At 55.5% G+C, this 19,534-nt stretch overlaps 1 protein-coding gene across 2 annotated transcripts in view; it reads right to left on the reverse strand.

The window, feature by feature from the left end:
* CELSR1 (cadherin EGF LAG seven-pass G-type receptor 1) overlaps positions 1–19,534 on the reverse strand; it is a 133,018-nt gene that overhangs the window by 56,026 nt on the left and 57,458 nt on the right. For both annotated transcript variants that reach the window (XM_074326582.1, XM_074326581.1), the window contains exons 3-5: positions 10,008–10,230; positions 5,656–5,771; positions 5,228–5,316 (exon numbers count right to left, since the gene is read on the reverse strand). In XM_074326582.1, the coding sequence (XP_074182683.1) occupies positions 5,228–5,316; positions 5,656–5,771; positions 10,008–10,230 (428 nt within the window). The remainder of the gene's footprint in view (positions 1–5,227; positions 5,317–5,655; positions 5,772–10,007; positions 10,231–19,534) is intronic.

Below are 19,534 nucleotides of genomic sequence, written 5' to 3' on the forward strand. Positions count from 1 at the left end.
GAAATTCAGAACGTGTATGTGTGTATAGGTATGTCCTACGTTGTAGATATATATGTGTCCTAGCTGTGCCCAGTGAAAGAGACACCCCGGCAGCAATGAGCACACCTACCACCTAGACCTTGGTTTCTAAATACCATTTTTTACTAAAACAACCCAGAGTTCTTTGAATAAATGGTCAATTCCACGGCGGAGGCAAGGAAAGTACAAAATAAGCCTGGCATGTCTTTTTGTGCCAAAAAAAAGTAAAAGAGGGCTAGTAAAATGATGGGTTTGTCAGAAGGACAGCTGGCTTTTATACCTGTGTTCTTGTATCCAAATCTGAGATATAAGACAAATAGGAACCAATCTGAGCATCAAACTAATTAATGAAAGAAATATAGTTCTTTGAATAAAATAGGAATTCATGAAACCATACTTATCTAAATAAAGAGGGGAGCCGAGAAAAGCTCCCTGTTGTGGTAGAAAGCCAACAATGAGCGAGGAGGGATGGAGGGGCTTGTGTCACAGTGACAGTGATTCAGATGTCATCATCAGGGATGCTGAAATTAGTGGCTGAAATATGAGGACATATAAGGGAGGGAAAGCAGGGAGCTGGTGGGGAGAGAAAAATGAAGCAAATGCTGAAAAATAACAACTGGGCGATGTGGGTGAAGGGTCTATAAGAATTCTTGTTTTAATCTTGCAACTTTTCTGAAAGTTTGAAATTAAACTTTTAAAAACATACACCCTACAACCTGTTCCGTAATGTGTTGTTTCCTTTCTTTTTTTTTTTTAATCTATTAACAACATTCTTAGAGATCTTTCCACATTGGCACACAGAGTTCTCATGGCTGTGTGACATTCCACTGTACAGATGGCCCTATAGTCTACTAAATAACTTCTGAGTTCATTTCTGTAAGTTGGATTCTACAAGAGAACTGTGCACCCACATTTATAAACACATGACAACTACAAATGCCTCCTTTCTCACAGTTTTGGGAAAAAGCACATTCCTGTGACTCTCAATTAGCAGTCATTTTCCATCTTTCTGGACACAGCTCCCAAGGACAGGCTCTCTGGGGCTCTATGACAGAACACAGTCACATAGGCTTCCCGGACCTGGCCCAGTGTGTGGAGCTGTGGGGAGGGGAGAGGGAGAGCGGGAAGGACACACACTTCAGAGTCCTGGTTACGGCCAAACCCGAGTCCCACGTGCGAAGGAATCTTTCCAAAATGACTTACACAGAACTTTTTCCAGCAGGCGCATTCACTCTTGTGCAAGCTGGTGGTGGAAATGTTTAACCATCTTTCACAAAAGCCTCAGAAAAACGCACACCTTCAACAGCGAGGATCCCAAGTTCCCCAAGTCAGCCCCAAACCTCGTGGGTGGGGGCGGGGTAGGGGCTCTGCTGTCCCACCTGTGCTGGATGGAGTTCGACATGTTTGTGCAAAGTGCCTGCTCTTGCAAATACCTTCCCAGGAAAAGGCCCACCTCCAGCGTGCCCTTAGTTTGGCTGAAGGCAAATGACACCAGCAGTTCCTCTCATTTAAAATGTCACCAAGCAGAGAAAAGCAAACTGACTCTGCCCTGCTCCCTGCCGGGGCGCAGACCCCTTGGACCTTATTGAGGGGTCCCCTGTTCTTTGGCTTCTGGCTGGCTTTGGCCACCAAAGCCCAACAGGCGACAAAAGGGAGGGTGGGGAGAGTGGTCAGGAGGGTCTCAGGCTGGCTCTGTCACTCCAGTGACAGTCCCTGCTCCACATAAGTGGCTTCTCTCATGACTTCTTCTTTCTGGCCTCCCTGCTCTGCCCTCCCTGCTCGTCCTCTGACCTAAGGGCCGTCACAGCCCTGGGTCCACACTTCTCGTGGATGCCCACACCCCATCCTCTTTGGTAATAAGCCCTCCTGGGAGCGACCTGTTCAGGGTTCCCTCTGTTTCCTGTGGGGACCCTGAGAAAACAGCCCAGCCAGGCTCCCAGGATGACTAGGGGAGGGTCCAAGGGGCCCCACAGGTTTCTCACCCAGGACACAATTCAATGCAGAGCAGACACCACCTCGGAGTCACAGGGGTTCAGGGAGGGCGCGTACGAGCAACTCTCAGGAGGAGTGGGGGTTTCTGACTGTGGATGATTCTACCCCCCTACATAGCCGTGGGCCAAATTATTCAGACACATTGTCTTAATAAAAAGGAACCAGGTGGGGCAGGCTCAGTGGGCACAGCGGGCTCCGGGAAGGCTGCTGCCCCGGGGAGGGGGCCACACCACCACGGTCAGCCTGGCAGTGGGGCCGCTCCGGGGACCAGAGCCAGCGTGGATGCCCAGGGAGCAGAGTGGCTTCCCCTCACGGACCATTTCTAGAGTTGCCTTCCCTTCTTGTCATCCTGGCAGGGTCGTGACTTCGGTGGACAGTCCTCCCGCACCCCCAAGTGTGCCCTCGACCTGTGAACCCTGCCCGGGCTGTCAGTGTGTCTGGAGAAGCACTGAGACAGAAGTCCCCTAGAAACAGCTCAGCCCGAGGAGGCAGAGGTGTACGATCTCTGTGAGCACTACCCTGTTGTGGGGCCCATGCAAACCACATAAGGAGCCCTCAAGAGACAGAGCAAACTGCTTGGTTTCCTCCATAAAATAACCTCGGGCGAGAGAGGAAATAGCTGGGCTCCGGGAGAGGAAGGGCCTAATCCTGCACTGAGGGCCGCTCAGGCGCCGCTGAAAGGCCAGCCCTGGAGACGGAAGCGGGGATGGTGCAGGTGCCCCTCCTCCTGCCTGTTGTCTCCGTGAGGCCCCTCCTCCCTCGGGACACTCCGGGGTCCTCGGTGCTCCCCAGGGGGTCACTGCCAGCAGGCAGGCTCCTGGCTGACGCTCCCTGTGTGCAAAGCCATGGGTGGCCAAGGACGATGCATAAAGACGCCAGCAGGGGTGGCCAAGCCAGGGATCCCGTCCCTGCTCAACAGTGACATGCTATTGCTGCAGCCATTAATAGACCGTTAGGGAACCTGCTACGTGCAGGCGCTCTGATGGGGACACCAAGGCTGACTTGGCCACAGCCAAACACCCTTAGCTGGACCTGGGGGACAGAGCAGAACAGACAGTGCAGCTCATGTGCTTTCTTGGTTCCTGACATGGAGTATGGGCCGCCGAGGGTCCCCCGGTCCATCGCGACTGGCCTGCACCCTGCCGGGCACTCAGCCCCCGGGAGGCAAACACCACGGAGCTCACTGGTCCCTGGCGCCCATCCAGGGCCATGGGGGTCATCCTCACTGGAACTCTGCTGCCCACAAGTGTCCTTGTCAGCCCTGCCTGGAGACCAGAAAGCTGTCCTGATGACGTGAACAGACCAATGAGATCACAGCCCAATCTGTCCGCCTGTCTGTCCTGCTGCTGGAGCCGAGTCAGGCCCTGACGTCAGACAGAAGAGCCCCTGAGCTCAGGGGGACTGTGCCCCGTGCTATGGGGACAGTGAGCTGCACAGGGCATGGCCCTGCCCTCGGGGGCTCCTAACCTTCCAGGACACAGGGGCATGGTCCTTTCACCTGTGCCCAGGAGAGCTGCGGTCCCTTGGCTACCGTATCGTGACAGAACGGCTTGCAGGACAGACTTTCTCTAGAGTGAGAGACAAGGGGCAGAAATGGTCCAACCTACAGTGCAGGTTGAGGGCAGAAAAATTCACTGGGGAAAACCTGGGGGACATCTCAAGAGGTAAGAAGCCATGCTCCAAAGCAGCTGAAACAGGTGTGAGAGGCCCCTGGGTATCAACTGGGAAAGCAGGTCGTGTGGGCTAAGGTGCCGAGGAGAGAAAACCCACCTTCGCCTCCCCTCGCAGGTCCCCGAGAGGGTATATGTGAGGGTGGAGGGACTGAGGGGCCACCCTGCCCCTGGCTGCTTCTCACATGGGCTACTAATGGTCCCAGCTGCCATGGGGCCACACTTCAGAAAACGCGTGTCCTTGAGCCGAGGCAATCACAGCACACACATCTGCGTCTGCGGAGGGCTGGTGTCCCCGTTTGCCCAGCCACTGAGCCCCGATGCACCTCCTTTCCTCACCCACACACCCTTTCACCAGCAATGGTGCATGGCCACGGCCCCCCACCCGCCTGGGGAGACAACAGAACAAGGACCGCGGGTCTCCACGGGGGCTGCGGTAGCCCGGCCCCATCCCAGGCTCTGCTTAGTCCTCAAAACCCCTGCAACCTTTTGCGTCGCGTCAGACCCACTCCCCTGAGCCCTCCAGGACCTCTTGTCACCCTCATGGTGAATAAGACCTAGAGGTCACATGTGGGTCAGGACCTGGCCAAAGGTCAGGGACATGGGACGAAAACAATGGTCACTGTGCAGGGTCATCACTGCTGGGAGCCTGTTTGGGGACCCTGGGAAGTGATACCCAGGGCAGGCCAGGTGTAAAGGGGAGCCCCAGGGAGGCAGAGGGACAGCCGATGAGAGACTGGGGAGAGGAGAGCGAGAGGGAGGGGCTGGGACGACGCAGGACCACAGGCCACAGTGGTGGGAGGTGGACCCCCATCACCGGTGTGTCAGGACACGGCAATGCAGTGGGCGGGAAGGGCAGGAAATGCCCTCCCTCCATGATCTACTTCTTACTGAGAGAAGGCCCCTCAGGGGCCAGCGAGGCCAGGCCAGCCCTGTGGACACCTTGGGGGGAGGAGGGGACGAGGCCAACAAGTCCCACTGCAGGAGACGCCCTGAGTTTCCCAGGAAGGAGAGTGCTTGGCAAGACCACAGAAACAGAGAGAGAGCTGGGCATTTCGATGCAAAAACCAACAACGTGTTTCCTTACAAGCCAGTAAACAGCCAAACAAAATGAAACCAAAATGCCCACACCTTCCCAGCATTTCCTCCGAGACCTTCTGACGCTCCGGTTACATCCGGGCACAGTGGACGATTTCGGCATTGAAGCTGTGTTTGAATGGCCTGGAATTTTAGCCTCCAGTAATGCCTCGGGCCAAGGCAGCCACCGTGAATGAACTCTTTCTGAGCCCTTCCCAGGTGTAGGCTGATCTCTGGTCCCCGTGTCCCCCCCCCCCAGGCCCAGAGCTCCCTGGGGGAGTATCGCGCCCAGCACAGGGCTTGGGTATGTTTACACAGACCCTCAACAAATGCTCATTTCCTAAGTAACTGTTTCAACCAGCATACTTTTTTTTTTTTAAATTTCAGAGTATATATGTCTTAGGACAGAAACACTGCCAGGGCCCCGCCTCTGGCCGCCCGGAGCCCACGGGAAGAGCGCCCCGTCCTACCTTGTTGTAGTACTGCACCTGCACCGAGTGCCACTGCCCGTCACTCACGCCCCCGGGAACGTGCGGTGCCACTGTCGTCGTGGTCTCGCCTGTGGGGAGGGGGAAATCCAGAGAGAAACAGAGGTTAGTGGACCACGACGGCTAAAAGTCCTTTTGACAGCCTGGATGAAGGTCCCACACTTCAGTAACTCCCACGTTTCAGAAATCTAAGCTGTGTCCTCCATATTTTCAGCATTGTAAACAGCACTGCGACGGACATCTTTGTGCAGCCTGGATTCCTGCCACAGGACGGATTCCTGCATGTGCAACCAGGGCATGATGGGTAAGCACGCTTGGAGGTGCTGCACAGAGTAGGGTGGCTTTAACCCACCAAGCGTGTAACCCGTGACAGCGCGCAGAACACTGCCCTTCCCACGAGGAGGCCCTACCTGCCGAGAAGGTGAGCTGCACCTGCTCGTCCACGATCTCCAGGGCGATGAAGTCATGCTTCTCGTTGAAGCGGCCGTTATAAAGCAGCAGCGCATTCCTGTCCTGGGTGGCAAACCTGCAGGCCCAAGCGGGAGCACGTCACACACTGACTGACCCCCACGCAGAAGGCGTGCAGGCCGCCCGGGCGTGACAAGGTCAGCCAGAAGAGGGGGAGGCAAGGGGCCACACACAGGAAAGACGGGTCCCGGGCACTCATTCTTCTCATTAGGAACTGACAGCCCATAAAACCCAATTAGCGATGTTCTTTTCTAGAAGAGGCAAACCGGTTCCGTGAAGGAATTTGGTCACCGCGGCCTGTGTGACGTGAAAAGATTACACACTTGCACAATGTTCTGGGAGGGACGACACAGCCACTATGGCAATTAGAGAAGTTTGGACAGGAAACATATACAGGTATCCTCTACCACAGGAAGCCATCCCACGAAAGTGTGCCAGGGCACAGGGACGCGCAGTACCTTCTCGCACAAGGAGGAGGGAGCCAACAACCACCTCAGGGCCCTTTGTCTCCACCCCACACTCCAGCCACACTGCATCCTTCCACTCCAAACACTACACTCTTCCCTGCCCCGGGGCCTTTGCACCTGCTGCTGCCTCTGCCAGAAAGGTCTTGCTTGCCTGGCTCTGCAGCTCTCTCAGGGGCCACCCCATTGCACTTTCCCTAACTCGTTTCATCAAAATTGTGCCTCCCACCCCATCTGTCTATCACATCCCTCAATATATTTCTGAAATTATCTTTATAAGAACATGTGGTCCTTAAGGGGAGGGAGTATAACTCACACTGCTGCACTGTGGAGCCCCAAACAGGGTCTGGTCCACATAAGTGCTTAATGAATGAAGTGCTGGACAAACTGGAGGAAGGCAAGTGAAAATGAAGGCTTATCAGACTGTACGAATTCAAAGAGTAAAACCCACTTACTCTGCCAAGAGATAAACATTCTCAGAAATCCTCCCACTCCCACCCCCCACGCCCAGTCCCGGTCCTGAGGAAGCTGCTTCATCAGACCCGAGGGTCCCTGACGGGGGTCTTCAGACACAGAGGCGCCACAACACCCCCCAACGCCCCAGTTACAGAGAACCCATCAACCCTCCTGAATGAAGCTGGGACTATTTCCTGCATTAGCTGGATGTCGCTCTCATCGGAGATTAAGTGGGGGAAATTCTTTGCTTTGATTCAAGGCTGGTTTATCCATTTTCCTGCAGCAGGAGTCTGTCGGAACCAGCCTCAGGCATCTGACCTCAGCCTTTCCCTAGAATTACGTAAAACCGACAATTCCTGTCCAGACCTTGAATCCCCTTTGTTAAGAATGCAGCAAGAACTGATGACAAACTCTAAAGAAAAAATACCTGCACAGCAAAGTGGGTGCTTCGGGTGTAGAGTGAGCAGGTAGGAAAGGGGCTGAATAAAGCCTGGTATCAACTCAACACCAGGCTTGTTTCCTAAGAATCTGGACTCGCTGGGTCACACCCAGTTCTCTCTGGCAGGTCTCACGGTTGTAGGCTGTAGGTCTCTTGTTGGACTACGGTGGGAGCTGGCCTGTTATGGCCCCCGCATGGCTCTCTCTGGACAAGTACCTGTCCACTGCTAAAGACGGAGGACTGCAGAAGGGACCCAGAGCCAAGGAGAAGGTCTGAACAGTGCAAGTGAGAAGAGGAAAGGCCAGAAACAGAGCCAGAGGCTTGATGAGGGGGCCAGGAAAGGAGAGAACAAAGGATGGGGCAGGGAGGAGGGGAGGAGAGGCAGCTGGGAACTCGGAGTGGCCAGGAGTGCAGGCACTTGGCAAACAGAAACTAGAAAGAGGAGAAGCAGCCTGGAAAGAAACCGCCTGAAACAAAAGCCTCGGCGGTGCCCCTGCCCACCTTTCTCACGGTGCGCCCCTCCGGAGGCACAGGGGGCCCCAGCGCCTTCCAGGCCCCACCCCAAAGAACCCCCCCGCCGAAGTGTAGCTGTTCTTCTGTCCAAGTTTTATAATTTTGCTTTTGAGGTGATTCCCTACAACACACTCACTGACTTAGCACTGGCCCTGACACTTTAGCCACTGTCACGCATATCAGAAATCATTCATCAATTGCTGTCAAGTGTAATTATCTAAAAATCTGTATTTGACAAGCAAGTGAACATAACGTCACGTTACGTGGACATTTCATTAAACATTTTATTTTTTAGTTTCTGTCTGAGTCTGAAGCCAGCAGATTTCCTTTGTCTGTTTCCGGCAGGTTTGCCATGGGCCTGCCCACTTCCGGCACCAGGACCTGTGGTCGGTCACCTTGGGACACAGGATGAAAAGTGCCTGAGGAGCTTCAGGCCAGCAGGTGAACAGGCCCTCAGCATGGTGACAATGGCAAGTATGGCTCTCCCTCCCGGGCCCTGAATCTGGAAACACCAGCCAGGAGATCCCACGTGCCCATTAAAAGTTTTCAAAAAGTATAGGCATCTGCTTTGGAGACTTCAGCACAATCAAATAATCTGACAACCAGGACAAAAGTCAGAATCGGGAAATCCGGCGTGAGTTCCCACCCGATGAGCTTGCGTGAAGGATGGGTTCAGAGCAAAACTTCAAACACAATGTAGAAATCCCGCCGACAATTCAAGCCCCCATGTTAACCAAGTGCCCCCATCAGGACCTTTGTGGTCAGTCAGGGTGGACGGTGGCCTGAGCCCACAAGCAGGGACGTCACAGGCTGAAGACAGCGGACAAGTGGGCAGTGCCCAGACTACCCAGCCAGCGCTGGAATGCAGGCATCGCCTGGTCTGGGTCAGGAGGGCTTCCTGAAGGAAGCAGCAGGAGGGGCCAGGCCAGCAGAAGGGGGTGAGGAAACGGCCTGAGCAAGGCTGGGCAGGTTCAGAGAACCACAAAGAGGTGAGGGCGGCCATGTCACAGGGCTCAAGGTGCCAGAACTGGGGGTCACCAGGGGTCAGGCCACAGAGGGCCCCATGCACCTTAAGAAGCTTGGGCTTAACCCCAGGAAGCAGGCAGGCCCCGCCCCGCAGGACTGTCCACAGGAATGGACCTCTCAGGCTGAAAGCGGAGGACACCAATCATGTCGCAGTCGGTGTCACCAGGGGGAGAGGAGGGTGGGAGGAGCCGATGTGCTGGGGGCTGGGAAGGAGAGAAAAGGCCAGAAGTGGGAGACATGAGGTCCAGGGACAGACAGGACCTGACTACGAGCCAGGGTGGGGAAGAGACACGGAGGGCCTGCCCCCTCGGGCCCCTCTGCAGACAGGGCTTGGGCGATGGGGACCGATATGGGTTCCTCTCAGATCTGCTGAGTGTGGGGCACTTGGGGGACGTTCCCCTGGAGAGGTCAGTCAGCCTGAACACAGGCATTTCGATGTCCCAGGCCTGAAGAACTGGCTTTGTGGCTTACTGGGACGCAAGTGCAGCCTCCCCAAAGGAGGTGACCCTGCGCTCCGCCTGCGTCCTGAGGGGCTCCCTCCTCAGAACAGACACCAAGGTCCTCCTGCTCGATTCTAAGGCCCCTGGAGTCATTTCTAGAGGCATGTCTGGATCGCCTGTTACCCAGAGCAGCCCTCACACGACAGCTGCTCAGTAAGCACGTGCTGCTGTCACCAGGGCACACACGGCCCCACACGCTCCACCCCGCTGTGTGGCCCCCAACGTGGCAAAAGCCTGCGGCAGGAGGCCCTGTAGACACCGGCACATCCAACCAAATAGACCACTACTCACTCTTCTAAGTTAAACTTGACAGAAATCTTCAAGATGGAAATGACAGATTTTTTAAAAATTAAATCTAAAAAAACAATGCAAAAATACAGTAACAACCATAGCACGCCATAAACCTGCGTCCTTGTGTGACAGACTAAGGAACCTGGGCTGAAAGGGGTCAGGCAGCCCCTCTTGGTTATCCAGCTGAGTCTGCCTGGTGCCAAGCCTGCTGGTCCCATGTCCCTCCGCCTCAGGCCACCTGGATGTCACGATGCCCTAGTGTTGGCCAGTGAGCAGGACCAGACAGCTGGGGCCGCTCACGGTGTGTGACCTGGGCCATCGGTCACACAGGACCCCATGCCTGGCTGCGTGTTATGCTGGCGCCAACCTGAAATTCTTAATTTTGGAACAAGGGGCCCCACAGCCGCCATCTGCATGGCGCCCTACAAATTAAGTCGCCAGTCCTGCCGCTAGCACTGAGCTTAGCTGCTCAACTACCCACGTCACTGGCGGGCGGCGCTTTTGTCGTCATCTAGAAGGATGAGACACGTGGAGACGCAACGCAATGCGTCCCTAACACTTCAACCACAGGAGCTCCATGTGGACACGGCAGGGGCCCCACTTACGTGAGGGCGATGGTGAAGTGGAAACGCTGCCTGAGGCCTCGGAAGGTGACGAAGGACTGGGGCGGGAAGCTCCTGGTGGTCACCTCACAGTAGGGCCTCTCAAACTCGCCGGGAGGGCACAGGCAATGGAAGCCGCCGATGAGCAGGTTCACGCAGGTGCCCCCGTTCTTGCACACGCCATTGGCGCAGCGGCCGGAGCGTGCATTCACCTCGCAGTGCTCTCCTGCAGGACAAGAGCGGAGACGAGAGGCGGTGACACGGCTGGCCCGGGACGCAGCAAGCCACGCCCCGGGGCCCCAGAAATATGGCTGCAAAATCCGCTGCCGAGAGGAACGAGGATGCCGGGGCCGAGGTTTGAGATGCGGGAGTCAGCTCGGGAGCACGGCAGTTGGGCTGCAATTGTACGTGTGTTGTTATCGTTGGAACCATGGCCCCCAGCTCCTGGTGCACGATCTAAGGTTGTGGGGGTTCAGAGGGTCCCCTTAAGCACCCCCTGAATGCATCAGGTGACTGAGTCACACTAGCCCTGTCCCTGTCCCAGGCCTACTGCAGGGGCAGAGGAATGTGCAGCCAGGAACCCTTCTCAGCATCCAATCCATTCTGAACACCCGGCTGACTGAGCCAGGCTCTGTCTTACAAGAGAATTACCTGGAAATAATTAGAATGATGATATAATTAGAATAATTATATCCACACCCCTGCCTGGAGCAACAGATCGGCACATCAGAACCTTGACTGAGATTCCAGACACGCCGGGATCACACTGTGCCCCACCCAGGGCCACCTCCAAGGCTGGCCTCCTGCCGCGCCACCATCCCCACTGCTGCTCAAGCAGCACCCTGCCCCCAGCCTGGCCAATGCCGGACTCCACTGCATTTTTAATCACGTCTGTTTCTCCTATCGGCTGCGCGCTCACTGAAGGCAGGTGCCACCGTGCTCCATTGTCCTTCCCACAGCCCAATCACTCAAGGACAGAAGGGTTCTGGAAGCTTCCCCAGAGAGACTGATCAAGGAGCCCAAGCGACCGCCTCTGCCTCTGAGGTCTGTCGGACCCAGAGTGCGCAGAACTCGGTGAGCTGAGCGGGTCCCCGTGCTCCCCAAAGGGACGCTACACTCAGCACCTGATTCTGAGCTGGACACCACCATGAGGCAGCAGCAGACGCTTGGGCGATGCCCGCTCCCTTGGACGGGGATGATGGCCCCCAACCCACATGGCCGTGCCCACCTCTGCCACACCAGGTGGACACTGCCGGCCCCCTCAAAGACCTGCAGACCCTCAGGAGCTTCTAAGAACCAGAAATTCCCCAGCTCCCATGGTTTTTGTCAGTTATTGATTTTTAAATGAATGCATTTAAATAAAATATTACATTCGCATACTAAAAAGAAAAAACACTACAAAAAGCATGAAGAGTAAAAATCTGAAGCCATTTCTTGTGCACCCCCCAGGGGAAAATCACGTGAGCTGCACGCCCCTGCTCATGCCATCTGGTGTCTGCCTACTTTGCTCAATTATGTGTCTTGCAGACCCTGCTGTCAGCACTGAGAGGTCCACCTTTCTTTTTAACACCTGCATAGTATTCTGTCAGAGCACCGTATCAACATTTAAATCCCTGACACTTCTCGTTCCATTATTGACGGGCACGCAGGCTGCTCACAGTTCTCTTTTATTGCAAATATATTTTCACTATGCATCCGCGGGGTGTTTTAAGAATCTCTCTTGAGACAATTCCTAAAGGGCTGAACCAAAGGGTACACACAGTTCACATTCTGATAGACATTTTCAAGGTTCCCTCCCCAAAAGGGCGCACAAACTTACATGCCCTCACCAACACCAGCTATGCCCAATATGCACAGTATTTTGCATTTCTGACAATTTAATCTCAAAGGTGTTTTATTTGCACTCATTTATGACGAGGCTCAGCATCTTTTCACATTTTATTTGCAATATCTATTTCCTTGTCTTTAAACTGCCTGATATTTCCTGTGCTCGTGTTGTTCTCCTGACTGTTGGTCTCACATGCACATTCACACCTACACCTGCACTTACACCCTTATACACACCCTCAGTCACACACACACACACACTTGCACACCCACCTGCATTCACACCCTCACACACTCGGCCTGCAGCCTTCTTAAAGTCTGTGCTTTAATTTTAAATGCTTAGCTTAAGGCGTATTTGTCCTTCGTACACTTCAAGTTCTCTAATCTCTACTTTTAAAATATCTGTGACATTTAGGAGTGTTTGCTTTCCAAGTTCCAGCTTGGCATGTCTGTGGCCAAGTACAGCATATTCTGGTGTAATAAAGCCACCGTGCGAGGACAGGGTGGGGTGCGCTCCCCAAACCGTGACAGCAAACAAAGGGAGGCCAGCAGGGCCTTTCCCACATGCTCCGCCCTGTGGGCTTCCAGAACCTACCACCCGGCTCTGGTCCAGGTGTTCCACGCTCACCTGGATGAAGGTGAAGACCCCACCAACAGCTCCGCCTCGACGAGCTCTGCCTTCGCTGTGGGCCGGGAAGTCTGAACTCGCTGCACCTCTCACCTACGTGCCTGAGGGTTCCCTCTCCTCTGGCCTCCACGTCCTCTAAAAGGCCACCTGCCACCTCGGCCCAGATAAAGAAAAGCGCTGAACACCAACCGAGTGAGCTCTCCATTCAATTCCGGAACATCTGGGTTCTCTGCCCTTGGGAGACACGCTTCCAGGCCCTTTCCACCAGCCAGTAAGGGGTGCAGCACCCCACCATGCCGCTGGGTCCCACACCCACCAATCCAACCACTTCTCCCCTGGTTTCCTCTCCCCCACCCAGACCTGGCCAAGCTGCTCCCGTTGGGGTCCTCCCACCTGGAGGAGGGTCCCACCACCTATCCAGAGAGGCGAACCAAGAGCCGGGGAGCCATCCCACTCCCGTTCTCCTTTGTCCCATCAATGCCATCTCTAGAGTCCCAGGTCACTCATCTTCACTGCTGCCTACACCCGTCTTCGTCACCCCCATCTGCACCACCGCGGCGCCCTCCTCTCGGGCCCCTGCAGGCAGGCCAGCTGCCCACCCACCGACTTACAGACCTGCTCGCTCTCCACATGACACCGCTCTTCAGAATGCTGGCCTGGCCAGCACTGGCTTAGAGTCAATCCCGCTGCTCCATGAAGACTGACTGCCCTCCGCCTCGGGGCCGGCCCTCAGCCACCAGCCCAGCTCATCTACACTCGCCCACCTTGCACGCCAGCCGTCTCCCTCCTCGCAGGGTGGTGGGGGGAGGGGGGTTCAAGAGGCTAATGTAGGTGGCCCCGTACATGCTGGGTAGGTGTTCGCCACTACCAATCATAACCCAACTGGACCATCTTTCTCTGGGCCTGGTGTCCTCTCCACCAGCTTCCAGGGGTGGCTCCCCTGTGCCGTGATGCCACCCCACTCAGGTACAGCCCCCTTTGTAAGGCTTCACCACCCACCTGGGCGCCCACGAGACTCTGATGGGCCCAGAATCGCCCCTCTAGAGACTGCTGGTCCCAGCTCCAGGGCGACGCCTGCTGTGCAAGTTCCCGGCATCTGTTTCCCTGGGTTCTGGGGCAGGGCAGGGTCTGTTTCTGGGCCAAGTCTAAGAAGATCCAGCACACAGTAGGTGCCTGACAAATGCTTCCTGTGTGTAGGGCATACGATGACCGCCTGGCACAGAGGGTGCCTGACGAACGCCAGACAAGGAAGGAGCCCCCGACTGCCGGACACAGTAGGTACTTGCTGAATGCTCGTGGAATGAAGTCATCCATGCCGGATTTCCCCAATTCCAAGCCAATGATGAAGGCTTGTACAACATTATGACACCAACACGATTCATGTATTTCATTCAAACGGCGCTGGAAATATACTGACGTAATAAATGAAGAATTGATTCTACAGTTAAACACGCCTCTTTTATGAAGGCAGTGCCAACTCTGAGTGTTCGGGTTTCAGACGAACTGGGTCAGCTGGGAGAGGCTCTCACCTCGAGGTTCCAGACCTTCATTCAGGCCGACCCCCGATCCCCATCTGTGGGCACCTCAGCAGGGTCTCCTGCAACATGCACTCTGGGGCTCTCCCCACAGCGCCCACTCCATCTTTGTTTAAATCGCACATTAACCCACTTATGTTTTCCCTTAAATGTACATACTCTACGTAGTGGAGTGCTTGTGAATCCTAACAGCCAGCCCTCGGCGGGGATGGAGTGAGGGAAGCCCTGATTTGTAGCTTTGGCCCATTTCCATGGTGCACATACCCTCCCCCCACCACCACCATGGCCAACTTCAAACTACCAACTTGACAACTCTGACCGGAGTTGGGAAGAGATGGGCTATGACGGTGTGTAATTCTTAAAATTATCTTACTTTAGGTAAATAATTTGGATCAAATTTAGTGAGCCCCATATCTTTAATTTTTTCTACAGCTCTTAAAAGAAACACTAGTTTAATGAAATCAGTGTTCTCAGAGGTGCATGTTATCAAGATTCAACTTTATCTTTTCTTTTCTAGAACTCATTCAAAACCAATCTGGGCTTCTCCTTACGTCCTAGTATTCCGCTTGGACTCAAATGCTTGCTCTGAGTCCCTCTAAACCTGGGGAAACACCCCTCCTCCTAACCCCCTCCATTACAATGGCTGGCCCTGCCCCCACGCCAAGGATAGGGTTCACCTGGGCAAACTTATAGCCTCATTTAATAATGTAAGCAGCGTGCCACTACCCCCCGTAGGTGACAGGAGAGGGCTGCAAATGCAGGACCCCCAACACAAGTTTTGGAAAAGACTCCCTCCCCCCAAAAACATTTTTAACTACAAAATAGCTTTCAGGAACCAAGTCCCCTCCAATCCTCATCACTGGATGCCTGTCCCACACCAGGCTTGAGGCTGGGGGGTGAGGGGACACTACCTGCCTGCCCAGAGACCCCAGGTCGCAGTGTCAGAGCCATAGACCCTCGGTTTGAGGCGCGGAGTCTCCTGAAGAAGCCCAGCTGCATGGGCTTAAAGCACGGGCTCCCCCGCAGGGCGCCTGCTAAGAGCAGGGGTTACGGAGCATGGAGCATAGAGTGGGACTGGCTGAGCCCTTACTGGGCCGGTTACTGCACTAACCTTCATAGCCCCTGCTGTGGGAGCTCTGTGTGCCCCCATCTCACAGACGAGGAACTGGGGTCCGGCACAGTGTATAAATCTTACCATGTCTTTTGTATGTAACCAAAAATAGTATTTAAAAATAAAGGAAATGGAGGGAAAAAATAATGCCTGGGTATGGAGCCTTGGAGCTGGGCTTTGTAGGAATATTTGTGGAAGGTGCAGAGAGGGGTGTAGCGAACACTCATCCCCAGAAAGGGCCCAGCAGGGGCACAGGAGCGCCACGGCCCTGGCCACTGGACACTAGGGGTTGGGGCTGGATGCTGGGTGACGGGCGTGCAGCTGGTCAGGTCTGTGGACAAGGAAGGGGGGAGCGGAGTGCCTCAGCTTCACCACAGAGCTCTGGAGGGGAGCAGGGTGTGGCCGGGGGCAAGAAGGCGCAGGAGCGTGTGTGGTGTGTACACGTGTGTGGTGTGTGCAGTGTGTACACGCATGTGTGCGTGGTGTGCACACACGTGTGTGGTGTGCAGTGTGTGTGGTGTTAACACGTGTGGTGTGTAGTGTGTGTGTACACAGAGGTGGTATGTCTGTGTGTGGTGTGTGTACATGTATGTGTGGTGCGTAGTGTGTGGTGTGTACATGTATGTGTGGTGTGTGGTGTGTGGTGTGTACATGTATGTGTGGTATGTAGTGTGTATGGTGTGTGTGGTGTGTGTGTGGTATCTGTGTGTGGTGTGTGCATTTGTGTGTGGTATGTGTGCACGTAATGTGTGGTATATGTGATGTGTGGTGTGTGTGTGTGCACGCACGTGTGATGTACGTCTGTGTATGTGCACACAGTTGTGTGGTGTGTGACAGGCAAGCAGGCCTGGGAGAGAAGGGCAGGGTGGGAACCAGGGAGTGGCCATGAACCCACATCCAGCATCTGCCAAGAGCAGCTGCAGAACTGCCCGCGGGCGCTGCTCTGGGACCAGGAGGAGAAAGGTGAGAGGTCCCGGAGCAGCCGAGAGGGCGCCAGGCCCCCCGGACTGGAGGAGGGCTGAGATGGTCACAGGAGGGGAGGGGCGGTACAGGTTGGACGACTTAAGTTTTTTAATAAAAAAAGAGACAATTGCCTTCTAGTCCTAATAGCTCAGGGATTTGAACTAGAAAAACTCGAATTTCCGATGAAGCACAAAGACACCATGCAGCCTGGAGTTCAGGATCAGGAGTCAGGCAGAGGACAGGGGGCCCGGGACACCACGCAGAACAATCTCAGTCGGGTCCGAGCAAACACACCGACCTGGAGACACGCCCCACCCCGGCCCCCGAGCCCCACAGAAGCGCAGTTTTCACACTGCGCGTGAGGATACGGACAGGGGTCTTCATCCTAACACACAGATACCATCCACAGTGTGGCTCATGTCAGAGGCTTCACCGCCCGGGAGCACAAGGTCGGAGGCGAAGGCCACTGCAGGGTCTTCGAAAACGGGCGGCTACATCAGAAATGGTTCAACACCATGAAAATGGCCCTCCACCCAGGGCCTCAGTACCCTCTTCCATCAAACCCCCTTCCCCCACCCCCCAGCGCCACTGCCAAGGAGAGCGGTTTCCGGAGCAAGCTCCTGACCAGTGCCTCAGTTTCTCTGGCTGTAAATCCCTCCCTCCGTGGAGGCAGGAGTTCTGTTTCCTGCCCTCGAGCTACTCCTAGCACCGAAGAGGCTGGTGTCCAGGTGAACTGAACTCATTCTGCAAAGCTCTGAACTGAGCACCTGGCATTCCGTTATTGACTGACTTAAGACCGGAGGCCTGTAGGTCCACCCCAGGGCACCCCCGTGGTGGCTCCTCTCCCCTCCCCCAGCTCCCTTCACACCTGTCCTCTGCCTTTGTTTGACTTTCTCACCTCCTGGCTCAGCCCTGAAGCCACCTTCCCTTCCCTCTCCCAGTGGAGGAGCCTGGACCCTGGCCCTCGCCTTCCCTCCCAGACCCCACCCCCCCACCCCCTCACCCCAGCCCAGCCCACTGCAGGCTTGTCCTAGGTGGGGCCTTCTCAGGGAGGGGGTGCTTCATTGCTGTCTTTGGAGCAAATCCCAGAACCCCAGACACACCCATTTTTAAAAATATAAATAAAAAACTGCATTCCAGCAGCAAAAAATAACAAAAACAGAAAAAAACACCTCGATTCCGACGTATCCATGGCGTTGGCTGTTCTTCCAGGAGTCACCCACACATTTCAGGGTTGGAACCCAGCTGCTCTGAATAATCTGTGGGCATTTTAACATCCGAGTGCTTCAGGCAGAAAGTCCCAGCAGGCACATGACTCCGCCAGCCCCAGCCCGAATCACACTGGGGACCTCTCCTTTCAGAAAAGGGGCACTCTCCCCACCAGCCCTCTCAGTGTGTGGAGAACAGAAGATAACCCGTCCCGAAGTCAGGTACACAGTGGCCCTAAGAGATTGTCCAGGTCTTCCAACCCCTCTGAGGAAAGGAGTGGGGACAGGGGCTGAGGGTCTGGGCTCTCTCCTGCTGGGCCTGGGTGGGAGAAACAACCTGCAGGTGGAAAAAAAAAGCTGGCAGCTGGTCGCTGCGAGGCTCAGAAGGGGCGGCCCCACCGCTTTATCGTTCACGGGGAAACCATGCCAACTCTCGAACAGCGACGTGTCCAAACGCAGCTGGAATGCTAACTAAAACCTCCATCATCCGTGCAAGACAGCAGCTCAGCCCCCGTGGTTCAAATTCCCCTTCCTGCCCAGAGGAGGGGCAGGGCCTCGGGACAGGCTCTTGTCCAGGTGGAACACGTATTTCTTATTCACCGCTGCAGTCAGGGAACCTAAACGGCCTTCAGAACGCCAACTGCTCCCCCCACCCCACCATGCCCGCAGCTCCACCTGAGTCCTGCCTCGCCACCCCAGCCCCGCAGGCCCCCGCCCCAGGAGAGCTACAGACATCCATCTGTCCACACCAGGGAAACGGCTCAGGAGTGGGTGACCGGACGTCAGCTTTCCACACTCAAGTCAGGGCTCACACTGGACTCCCAGCAACTCCCTGGCCCTCGTCCCTGCTGTGCTCTCAGAGAGACAGGGGGACAGCCACCCACACCTCAGTGCATGTGGCCAAGGTGCACTTAACTCACTCCTGCCACAAATCGTGACTGAGTGCCAGGTGGCTGCCAGGCTTGGTCAGCAGAATAGCGGAGCCCCGGGATGTCCACATCCTGCTCCCTGAGGACAGGTGAGGTCACACTGCAGAAGGGGCTTCGCAGGTGTGATTCAGTTAGGGGTCTTGAGACGGGAAGGTGATCCTGGGTTACTGGGGGCCCGAGGTAATGACAAGGGTCCTGGGGGGGGAAGCAGATGGAAGCCGAGAATGGAGTGAGGTGAGGGGTTCACGAGCCCGGGAGTGCAGGCAGCCTCTAGAAGCCGGAAAGGAGAGCATCTCCCCCGGAGCCCCCAGAAGGAACTGTAGGAGAAACTGGTGCTGTTTAAGCCACGAGTCTGTGGGGCTCTGTCCCAGCAGCCGCCGGACACTAGCTGAGGAACAGACAGGAGGCAAGCCCATCCCTGCTCTCATGGAGCCTGTGTTCTGGCTCTTTCTGCAGCAGCCGCTGTTCTCCCACTACACACACACCGATACTCAGTAACCTGCAGTGGTGGACCTGGCAGGACCCGGCCAAGGACCCTGTCTCCCCTCTGACGGCGTCACAGGTGACGTCACAGGGAGGTTCCGACTGTGTGAGGCTTGTCTTCGGGTCACTTCACTAGCCGAGGTCAGACATTTCGGTGTCTGCTTTTGATCCCAGCTGACTCCACCCGGCACGAGTTGATCCGAGCCCCACCGGGAAGCCGGCCGGGTGAAATGTGGGGAACTTCCGTGCTCTTGCGTTTGGATCTTCAAAAGGAAAACGAACCACGGAAGCCTATCTCCCACCCAGGAGTGTCCTCCGGCCCCAGCAGAGGGACCCTGCACAAGTAGGTTGACAAGAAGTGGCTGCTGTCCACCAGAGCCCTGAGGAGGGTCCCCCAAAATGGTATGTTCACATCCTGAGCCCAGGTACCTGTGAATGGGACCTTCAGAAATAGGGTCTGGCAGATGTGAGCAAGTTAAAATGAGATTATACTGGATTAGGGAGGGTCCTAATCCAATACCTTACAAGAAACGGGAAACTGGGACACAGACAGAACACACACAGGGAGGACGCCATGTGAGGACAGAGGCAGAGGAGGCAGTGATGCAGCCACAGCCAAGGAAGGCCGGGGACCCCCTGGTGCCACCAGAGGCTACGAAGAGGCAGGAAGGCACCCCTAGAGCCTCCAGAGGGAGCGAGGGCCAGCTGACACCTTGATTTTGAACTCGCCTCCAGAAAGGTGAGAGAATACATTTCTGCCCCCAGTCTGTGGCCCTTTGTGCGGCAGCCCCAGGAAGTAAACAGAGCCCTGAGAAGGAACACAGGGTGGGTCTGGGGAGTGCCCTT

This window comes from Rhinolophus sinicus, linkage group LG02 (assembly GCF_036562045.2).
Source record: "Rhinolophus sinicus isolate RSC01 linkage group LG02, ASM3656204v1, whole genome shotgun sequence".
NCBI classification, from domain to species: Eukaryota; Metazoa; Chordata; class Mammalia; order Chiroptera; family Rhinolophidae; genus Rhinolophus; species Rhinolophus sinicus.